Source organism: Triticum urartu, chromosome 5A, assembly GCF_056163025.1.
Source record: "Triticum urartu cultivar PI428250 chromosome 5A, HENAU_Tu73, whole genome shotgun sequence".
Taxonomy (NCBI): Eukaryota; Viridiplantae; Streptophyta; class Magnoliopsida; order Poales; family Poaceae; genus Triticum; species Triticum urartu.
The window spans coordinates 131,660,004-131,671,580 of NC_141877.1; the positions used below are offsets into that span (position 1 = coordinate 131,660,004).

General features: G+C 40.4%; 1 protein-coding gene across 1 annotated transcript; it reads right to left on the bottom strand.

Moving 5' to 3' along the window:
- Nucleotides 1-512: 512 nt before the first annotated feature.
- LOC125506850 (uncharacterized) lies at nt 513-11,373 on the bottom strand. Its single transcript, XM_087523497.1, has 7 exons — nt 11,214-11,373; nt 10,909-11,105; nt 5,020-5,302; nt 4,750-4,934; nt 2,970-3,140; nt 1,287-1,388; nt 513-706 (listed from the first exon to the last, which is right to left on the bottom strand). The coding sequence occupies exons 1-5, from the start codon at nt 11,371-11,373 to the stop codon at nt 3,060-3,062; spliced, it is 906 nt and encodes a 301-aa protein (XP_087379623.1). The 3' UTR covers nt 513-706; nt 1,287-1,388; nt 2,970-3,059.
- Nucleotides 11,374-11,577: the final 204 nt, after the last annotated feature.

Below are 11,577 nucleotides of genomic sequence, written 5' to 3' on the forward strand. Positions count from 1 at the left end.
TGATGTAGGGCCCATGCGTTCCCGAGAGAGTGGAGCAGCGGTGATAGTATGTAGATATTCAAATGGCCAATCACGTCGTAAACTAAAATTACAACCTTCTTTGTGATATGTAAATTGTCGTTAGTTCCAAGACCAAATTTTTGGTCACTGGCAGCCTCCCCAAGCCACGTAGGATCCAGCGTGGCAAACTGACGTGGATAAGAATCAGCCCGGTCCAATTCGATGTTTTACATGGGCCAAGCCCAACAATTCAGCCTATTTGTGTGTTTTTCTGTCAATTTTTGGTTGGTTTCATGGGCCAAGCCCAATATTGCAACCTTTTTTATTGTTGGGTCGTGGCCTTCTTTCCATCAATTGATTTTCCTTTTTTTCAATCATTTTATTTTAGAGCTGGTCCCACTAGTCAGATGGGTCCCACATGTCAAAAAGTTCAAAATTTCTCAGATTATATTCATAAGTGGGACGTAAATTGGTCCCGCTAGTCAAGTTTCCATTTCCCATCTTTTTAACATACATAATCACTATTTCAAATAGGACGGGACAAATATAATTCATCAAATAACACTACATTAGTCTTTTACAATCTGTTACGATATTACAATTTACAGTCTACTACAGAACCAAAAACGCTTTGCTAAGTAGGGCTTCACTGATTCGCGCTTGGCTTCGCGGCTTCACACTCCAAAAAAAATTAGGCCTAGAGCTCCTGTAAAAGAGTTAACTTCAATATTAGTGTACTACTGCTGAGGCCAGAACCAAACAACTTCAATATTACAATAGAAAGAAGTCTCAGGTTTATCAAGCATAGCAAAACAGCAGTGTGACTGAAAACAAAAGAGGTCTCAGGTTTAGACTGAAAAGGAAGAGCTAGTTATGCATGATGTCCCAGGTTTAGAGAAAAGATCAAGACCACAATTTTAACAAGAGATATATAGTCAGTCCAATTGAACAAAGGCTGGACAGTAGCATTATGAGTATTTAAGTGGAGATGTAGCAGACAATCAAATGAATATATTGTGGAGACGATGAATAAAATTAGGCAATCATCAATGGAGAGCGCCTAATGCTCCAAATCAAACAGACGGATATGTTTACCAACCAAGAGGGAAACACTAACAAAACAGTGGCAATTTGAGGTGGTGAGCTAGATGAGGTACAAACTGAGATGGCATTCAATCATCCGGTAGCAAAACAAGCTTACTAGCTAGCTAGTACACTAGAATGTGACCATCCAACATGCACACACACACACGTCATGCAGGAACATATATGAACATTTTCTGTACCTTGTTTTGGAAGGACTAAAGAGCACTTGAACGAGTTCTGGTCATCAGGTGCTTCTTCACCATCAGGCTCATTTGTTGATGCTGCTCATCCTCCTACTCCATCTACATGGACAAGAGCAAGTTAGTTGTTTGCATGGCATTCACTTAATAAAACTGCATGTATATTCATCTACAGTACTTCTTCAGTATAGTATAGTACAGTACAAAGGATGGATGGGTTTGAGTTCAAATGTTTGCTTGCACGTGTACTACTCATATACTTAGGCACATGGAAAATCAACTACAAGCAGGAACACGATGAGCCAGAAACAAGCTAGTAAGACACTAGGAGTAGAGCAACCATAATATGAATCAAACAGGGGAACCACAAGGTAATTCTACTAATTTCATTGAAACAATAGTGACAATTTTAGGCAGTGTGCTAGATGAGGTACAAACTGAGATGCCATTCGTTCATTCTGTAGCAAAGCAAGCTTATTAGCTAGCTAGTACATGACCAGTTATCACCGGACGAGTCATGGCTTCAGTTGGTAAAGCCCCCCAAAAGGGAGAGAGAGAAAAGCAGATCACTCCGCCCACCTTCATCATCACAGGAACGACAAGCAGTTTTAGACTCCGCCCACCTTCATCATCATAGGAACAATAGGCAGTTTTAGATCATCTATACCTACTATTAAAGGGGTGATTGCTTCTTACTCCCAAATTATGGTCCGTTTGGTCCGCTTCTTCGTACGTCTCAAGATTTTTTCTTCGTATGTCACAAAGATTTTCGTGCGCCGTCTTCGTAAGCTGCGTTTGATATTTCCTTGCGTTGCTCGGCTGGGCCTCTAGCTGGGCCTTTATGCGTTTTTATGTCTACCTAGGAGCCCACATAGGGGGTAAAAAGTAGGGGCGAAAAATGCGTTTGGGCCAGGAATTGAACTCGCAACCACAAGGTCATGTAAATTTTGCGCTACCAGCCGAGCTAGGTGAATATTTCGTTTGAAATGTAATGTTGTCTAATCTATTAAATAGTACCACCTCGCCTTTTACATCCAATCCTTCTAACTTATATAGGTCTTTCAATTTTCTGGGTATCAAGGAGTCATCTCGAAAATCAACAAGTGATGGGTAAAAGTTGAGTTACAGCTCTGGATAGGATTTGAAGCCACGTTTCAACGTGGAGGGAGAGAAATAAAGAAGGAAAGGATTTGAGAAGGAATTGAGCCAGAATAATAAGGAAAGCAGTCCGTCCTTAAGGAAAAAGGAAAGCAGTGCAAGCTTGCCTCAATATGATAGAGAAATAAGGAAGCTTATTTGGAAAGAGATTGAGACAAGGATCCACGCAGGAAGCTAATTTGGTTCATTGTGAACAGGGAAAGAAGGAAGCTAATTTGGAAATGAATGAATAATAAGGAAGATGCACGCATGTTGAACATAATATTGAGAGAGCGACGGACCTTGGTATTTTCCCCGTTGCAACGCATGGGTTCATTGTGAACATGGAAAGAAGGAAGCTAATTTGGAAATGAATGAATAATAAGGAAGATGCACACATGTTGAGCATAAAATTGAGAGAGCGCCGGACCTTGGTATTTTCCCCGTTGCAACGCACGGGCATTTGTGCTAGTAAAACTAATGTTCCAACTTAGCGCTCCATCAGAGAATCAACTAAATTTGCTGGAGCAGGAGCGGCGAACGAACCTCCACACTCGAGGCCATTCTGAAGCCTCATTTCGAACTGCAGGACAACTGTCACATCCTTCAAAGTAACAGGGCTATCAAGCTCTTTGACTATGGCATATTTCCTGGCTGACTCGCTAACAAGGAGACCATAGTATTCATGGCCATCACTCTTCTCGTGCTTCCATACACCTGCATGACAGATTTATATCAAAACTTGATACAAGTGTTGTGCAAAAACTATTGGTGGACCAACAGATTTTGACAGGAAATGGAGTCAGACAGATAACTAGCTACCTGGGAAACAATGGAGATAAACAAAGAACAATAGGCCTAGGTTTAACACAGAAATCCTACCTTCAGTACGGAAATAACAGGGCGCAAACATCAATGAACAATATGGCAAAAGTTAGAAATTACATGATTTTACAGTTAGCATCTACTAATAGCTATACTTTGTTCCATTGGTATTATCAGAATCCCGATCAAGAATCAAGTATATTAAGGTAATTAAGAGCTAGGCGCTGCATTTTTCTTCTATCATTTGTAGCAACAGTTTTCATCAACTCTATGCAGAATCATGGAGATATTGATTTAATTGTGCATGCAATTGCTAGGTAGTAAAGAGCTAAGCGCTGCACAATGTTGCTATCATATGATGAATATTTCGGCCGATGAAACTAGTGTAAGCATTAGACTCTAGCAGTACTGAAACACTTCCAGGAAATGAAAAATTGCTGCCGGTTTTCTTGATATATTTTTTTCTGACCTTTATAAGGAGAAAGTTCAAAGTAAGCTTTGACATGATGATAGTAAAGAGTTAAAAAATACTATATTCTTACCAGTCAATGTTTTGAGTGCATGATGTTTTTGTTGTTAAATACTTAAATATCCTAACTACATCATGATAAACTAAACAACAAGTAACCAGTTCAACAGTACAGAGATGATGTACCAAATGTTTAAGATATACATCCCCTTTGCTTGAATCTATGGAAACTGTGCATAATCAATTATCTCATATCAGTTGACAAAAATAGAAACAACATGTCCGAGATTACTAGTACAACATATGACCAAATCAATCGACCACGGCCAGCTTGAATACAACATGTATGCACAGGTTGGATTGAGAGAATATCAGTACAATGCAATTATTTGGTGGACGAATGATCTCAATTAGGACTTGTCCAAGAAGCAAGTCGGACCACTTCATTACAACATATGGTCGCACCTCTATTTTGATTTTTCACTACTCAGACTGATCAATGAAAGAAAAGCCCTTTTTACAGGGTGTTAAAGAACAGCGGCATGTGCCCCTATACGTAGGGTGCTGGCAACCATTCATCACTATCAAGGACAGATGGCAAGATCTTTTGCACATAATTTAACAGTGAAATACAAGTGCAAGATCTTTGCTCGTCTATTACTACTACACACGTTGGACAGGATCAGCTGGCTGCCTAGCTCTATTGATTTCAGGAGGCGGTAGCAGCAGCATGTGCAAGGTGTTTGGTCCAAGGCTCCCATAGGCCAAAACTAATACGCCCGCTAGAATCCCGAGCAGGCACAAGGTAGAACAAACGAAGTTGGGGTTTGGTCCAAGGCACCAGAACGTAGCTTGCCCCGTGAGCGCGAGCCAACAGGGCGCCAGTGGTTAGTCGGCTAGCTGGACGGGGAGCGGACAGAGGAGAGAGAGCCGGCCAGCAGCAGCCGCCAAGAGACGAAGCGCGAGAGGGGTTCCGATCAGAACCTCGGCCGGCCGGCCAGGGCTGGAGGAAGGGGTTGGGGGAATCCTTACCGGCGAGCAGAGGAGGCTTCCGTCGCGGTCGCGGTCGTGGACGAGATCAGAGACGCGAACGAGATCAGAGAAGCTATGCTCGATGATGATGTTGTTGATGGGGATGAAGATGAGTTTGACGAAGAAGCCAGCGAATCCCATGACGACGAACCCGATCGTCGTCTGCGCCGGCACCTTGGTGATCTCTGCGCGCCAAATCAGCGTCAGATCTGCCGAAAGAGGAAAACAAACCGGATCCGGAACGAGGAGAGCGGGTGAGAGCGTCCTCACCCTTGCGGTAAGGCTTATCGCAGTGCTTGACGAGGCGGACGCTGTCCTTGGCGAACTCGGGAAAGGAGGCATGCCGCCACGGAGAAGGGGGATCCGACGGGTTGAGGCGCAGGTTGAGGTACGGGTGTAGGGTTAGGGAAGGGAGATGGCTTGGGGTGGCGATACGGTGGGGAAGGGAGGGGGTCTGGGTGGCGATGTAGTGAGGAAGGGCGCGGGGAGGCCATGGATGCGGTGAGGAAGGGCTCACCGGTGGAGCTGATGAGGAGGTGGCGGCGGTGGCGATATGGAAGGGGGAGGGGTGGAGATAGATAGGGGTTTGCGGTGGGGAATGGATAGGTGGATGGATGGATTGTGGTATGAGGAGATAGATGGATGGATATGTGCCATGTTATCGATCCATGGCACAAACGTCTCCACTAATGAGAATTAAGCGCACATAATTGTGTGTCTTCTTTAGTTCTCTTATATATTTTTCATCAATGTAAAGAACCTATCAAATATTTATTGCAAAATGGTAACATTTTATTTTTGAACAATATTAGACCATACTTATGTCCAATAAGCACATGATTGTGTGTTAAAAACTTTTCATCAGCCTCCCATCAAATTAACAAATTTCTGCCGATTTAATAGGAAACGGGTCAAATTTGAACTACAACCGTCACATAGGTTGCTCTTTATTTTTTACAAAAAACATTTTTAGGTACAAAAGTATCTATTAGAGATACACTAAAAGTTTTCCAAGATTCAAACCCTAGCTACAAACGGTCATGCTTGCCGTTTTGATCGTGTTTTGAAACAGGCATAGGAAATAAAATAAAAATTGAAAACCTTCGCATTATGGCATTATATAACCTAATATTGTGCACAAGGGTGCATCTTGTAATGGCAAACAATGTTTCCTAAGGAAGTTTCTTTTTCTTTGGACAAAAAATCAATTTTCCATTTTTCGAGTGCCCAAAATGAGTTTTTTTGTGAAGAACCTTCCATATATTTGTTGTAAAATTGGACCAAATAGATTTCATAAAATACTAGGCCATATTTAATGCATAATTAACCAAATGGTTGGGTGTTAAAAGTTTTGATCCACCTCTGGGGAAAAAGAATAATTTCCGCCAATTCAGTAGAAAACGAGTCAAATTTGAAATGTAGTTGCCTCATAGTTTACTCTTTATTTTTTCCAAAAATCATTTCTAGGTACATAAGTATATATTTTTATCAGAGAAACACCAAAAGTTTTCCAATATCGAACCACTAGCTAGGAACGTTCATGCCTGCTGTTTTGACCGCATTTTGAAACGGGCATAAAAAATTCAAAAAAATCAAAACATTGGAAAAATTGGAAAACTTTCGCACAGTGTCATTATATGGGGCCAAGTTGCCATTAAAAATAATAAACTAGTAATATGGCAATTATTTTAAAAAAAGTATTCTCAGAAACGAGCTATCATGCGTGAAGATTCATGGCTTTCAAGCCAAATAATCAATCTTATGGCCACATTCATATCATAGTTTGTTCAAATGATCTCATATTGTGCACAAGGCTGCATCTTGGAATTCTAAACAATGTTGCCTAAGGGAGTCATTTTCATTGCACAGAAATTTCATATTCGATTTTTGAGTGCCCGAAATGAGTTTTTTTTGAAGAACCTACCATATATTTGTTGCAAAATTGTACCAAATCATTTTTCTAAAATACTAGGCCATATTTAAACCACAATTGACAAAATGGTTGTGTGTCATAAGCCTTGATCCACCTCTGGTGAAAAAGACAAATTTCTGCTGATTCAGTAGGAAGCGGGTCAAATTTGAATTGCAGCTGCCTCATAGTTTGCTCTTTATTTTTTCAAAAAATCATTTATAGGTACATAAGTATCTATTAATCAGAGAAACATCAAATTTTTTCCAAGATTCAACCACTAGCTAGGGACGGTTAAGCCTGCCGTTTTGACCGCATTTTGAAACGGGTATAAAAATTCAAAAAATCAGAAAATTAGAAAACCTTCGCATTGTGTCATTATATGTAACCAAGTTGCCAGAAAAAATAATAAACTTGTAATACGACAATTATTTAAAAAAACTGTTCTCAGAAACGAGCTATCATGCGTGAAGATCATCGCTTTCAAGCCAAATGATCAATCTTATGGCCACATTCATGGCATAGTTTGTTCAAATGATATCATATTATGCACAAGGGTGCATCTTGCAATTCCAAACAATGTTGCGTAAGGGAGTTTTCATTTTCTTTGCATGGAAATTTCATTTTCCATTTTTTGAGTGCCCGAAATGAGTTTTTTTTTGTGAAGGATCTACCATATATTTGTTGCAAAATTGGACCAAATCATTTTCCTAAAATACTAGGCCATATTTAATGCACAATTGACCAAATGGTTGGATGTTAAAAGCCTTGATCCACCTCTGGTAAAAAGACAAATTTCGGCCAATTCAGTAGGAAGCGGGTCAAATTTGAACTGCAGTTATCTCATAGTTTGCTCTTTATTTTTTTTAATAATCATTTATATGTACATAAGTATCTATTTAATCAGATAAACATGAAATTTTTTCCAACATTCAACCACTAGCTAGGAACGGTCAAGCCCGCCGTTTTGACCGCATTTTGAAACGGGCATAAAAAATAAAAAAAATAAAAATTGGAAAAACTTTGCATTGTGTCATTATATGTGACCAAGTTGACAGAAAAAATAATAAACTTGTAATACGACAATTATTTTTAAAAAATGTTCTTAGAAATGAGCTATCATGCGTGAAGTTTCATGGCTTTCAAGCCAAATGATCAATCTTATGGCCATATTCATGGCATAGTTTATTCAGATGATCTCATATTGTGCACAAGGTGCGTCTTGGAATTCCAAACAATGTTGCCTAAAGGAGTTTTCATTTTCTTTACACTGAAATTTCATTTTCCATTTTTTGAGTGCCCGAAATGAGTTTTTTTTCTGAAGGACCTACCATGTATTGTTACAAAATTGGACCAAATTATTTTTCTAAAATACCAGGCCATATTTAATGCACAATTGACCAAATGGTTGGGTGTCAAAAGCCTTAATCCACCTCTGGTGAAAAAGATAATTTTTTGCCGATTCAGTAGGAAGCGGGTCAAATTAAAACTGCACATGCCTCATAGTTTACTCTTTATTTTTTCAAAAAAATCATTTATAGCACATAAGTATCTATTTAATAAGAGAAACATCAAAAGTTTTCCAAGATTCAACCACTAGTTAGGAACTGTCAAGCCCGCCGTTTTGACCGCATTTTGAAACGGGCATAAAAAATTCATGGCATAGTTTGTTCAAATGATCTCATATAATGCACAAGGGTGCATCTTGCAATGACGAACAATGTTTCCTAAGGAAGTTTTTATTTTATTTGGACAAAAAGTCAATTTTCCATTGTTTTAGTGCCCAAAATGAGGGTTTTTTGAAGAACCTACGATATTTTTGTTGCAAAATTGGACCAAATCAAAATTTGAAAATACTAGGCCATATTTAATGTACAATTGACCAAATGGTTGGGTGTAATAAGTTTGTGATCCACCTCTCATGAAAAAGACAAATTTCAGCATATTCATTTTCTATTTTTCGAGTTCGCAGAGTTTTTTGTGAAGAACCTAAGAAATATTTCTTGTAAAACAAACTTCTCCATTTTTCAAGAACATTAGACCACATTTTATGAACAAATTTGTGTACACTAGAAACGTTTTTTATAGATATTAAACGGTTTTAGTTACATCATTAACATTTTTAATAAATATTTTTATGTCTAATATTTTGAACACATGTCTACATTTTTTAAGACATATTGTACATATTGTTTATATATGTTTAACTTTTTTCAAATACATGATTAACATATTTTCATATATTCCTAACAAAAAAACATGTTTTCATACATACGTATTGATGTCTATATTTGTTTTTACACAGTGTACATTTTTGTATACATATAAAACATTGTTGATATTGGTTAGAAAAATTTAAATACATGAAAAACTTATTATTTTCTCATTTTCATTGGGCCGAATATATGTTTTTTTGAGTAACATGAGGGCATCCCACATTACTGAGGCCTACATGGCACTTATATTTTTTTTGTAAAGAAGGTGGCCTAGTTCCACCGAGGCCCAAGCCCACCTTGAGCGACACCTTAATTAAGTACCAATGCATCCACGTTAACAACCTCATCACCATTTATATTGGTCGTAATCAGGTAGAAATAAGGTCGTTGACCATTCTTGTCTGCTTTATGACCATTTGGTGTAAGGCAATTTCAGGGTTTTTCTAGATAAAAGGCGAGAGACCGACTTTATAGATAAAGCCACCAGGCAGAGTCACAACCATCACAAGGAACCACATAAGTTTAACATGAAACGGCTAAGAAGTATGGGTACAAGGCATCTAGCCTATCATGGCGCGCAGGCCAGCCAAACGAGCAGCCAAACCACTAAGAAACCGTCCTCCTGGAGCGCCGTAGCAGAGAAGAAGCCGTAGCTTTCATTTTGGATAGCATATCGTCGAACGCCTCTAGGTCCCCATCCTTAGTCAATGATCTCCACTGCTGCAAAAAGACATTGGCTTTAAATAAGCAACTCACAGGGTTAGCCGGGAAAATGTGTTCAATAGTGAACTTGTTTCTAGTAGTCCAAAGCGACCAACAAATCGCAGCCCAGCCCACCAGGAAAACCCGCTTAGACCGGCCTGCTAGAGAATTAATACAACGCCGAAGATCCCCAAAAGAGGATGGGTTCCAATTAACACGAAGCCAAAGTCTAATGCAACTCCAAATGAATTTAGCCAAAGAGCACTGGAAAAAGATATGCTCGGTATTCTCCAGGGCACCGCACAGTTGACAGCTGTCAGAACCCGGCCCGTTCCTCTTCTTAATCTGGTCAGCCGCAGGAAGTTTGCGACAAAGAGCTTGCCAAAGGAAAATTTTGATCTTAGGAGGGATGCAGGCAGACCAAATGTATTTAAACTTGTCAGTGCGACCACCAGCGATAAGTTTCGAATACGCCGACTTAACAGAAAAACGCCCCGAAGAGGAATGGGGCCAAATAACGGAGTCCTCTTCCTCCGAGAGCAAGGGGAAGTAGGCATCCAACTCCACAGGGGAAAGAGAACGCCGGAAATCTAAAACCCAACCCTGAGCCGAGAGCTCAGAGATAGAGATCTCGGGGTTAGCACAAAACAAAAACAAAGTCAGGTGAGCCACCGCAAGCGTGGTGTCCCCAACCCACCAGTCTAACAAAAAACGAGTAGATTTACCGTTATGAACAACGAATTTCACAAGGGACCGGAAAGTCAGTCTAATACTAACAAGCTGACGCCAAAATTGAGAGCCACCAGAAGAGGGAGCGAACATAGGGCTCGAGGAGGGGAAGTATTTAGCTTTGAGAAGGTTAAGCCAAGCAGGGCGATCATCAAGGAACATAATCTTCCACCACCATTTTAACAAAAGGCATTTATTCATGATTCTGGTATTAATGATGCCAAGACCCCCCATGTTCTTAGGTCTACAAATGAGGTCCCATTTAACCATCCTATATTTGTGTTTGTTATCGGAGGAATTCCAGTAAAAGGCACCCCTGTGCTTATCGAAGCCCGAGTGAGTCCCTTCGGACAAAAGATAAAAGTCCATTAGGAACATCGGGAGAGAGGAGAGGCAGGAGTTGGTAAGGGCTACCTTGCCCGCCTGAGAATTATAACGGCCTCGCCATGGCAAAACTCTATTGCCAACTTTAGTCACAACTGGGGCAAAATCTTTGGCCAAAAGCTTAAGAGGGGAAATGGGTAAGCCCAAATATTTGAGAGGAAAAGATCTGAGAGAGCAGTTCAAAAGGTGGGCCACCCTCTGCACTTCTGAGAGAGGTACCCCAGTCACAATGACCTCGCTCTTAGAGAAGTTGATTTTAAGGCCCGACAGAGCTTCAAAGCAGAGAAGAAGAAATTTCAGATTCGTGATGGAGTTATCATTAAGTTCAACCATAATGATGGTGTCATCCGCATACTGTAGGTGAGAGATGCCATTACGAATAAGGTGGGAGCTAACAGGCGAGATGTGACCAGCAGCTGCAACACGTGACAAAATGTGAGATAAAGCATCGGCCACAAAATTAAAAAGCAAGGGGGACGCCGGATCTGCTTGTCTCAGGCCCCTACCGTTCGCAAAGAAATTACTGGTCTGGCCATTGACAGCCACCACCGTGTGGCCACCAGTGACAAGTTGCATCAGGCGGTGAACCACCAAACCATCGAAGCCCTTGGCCAACAAAACTTGGCGTAGAAAACTCCAGCTCGCCAAGTCATACGCCTTTTCAAAATCAAGCTTAAGGACCATGGCCTTGGTGTTCTTACAACGAAGGTCATGAATTATCTCATGTAAGCAAAGCACCCCGTCCAAAATGAATCTCCCCTTAATGAACGCAGATTGGAAAGGGCTAATGACCCGATGGGCGATCAGAGAAACCCTAGTAGCCATTCCCTTGGCAGGGATCTTAGCAAAATTGTTAATCAAAGCAATGGGCCTAAATTGGGAGATCAA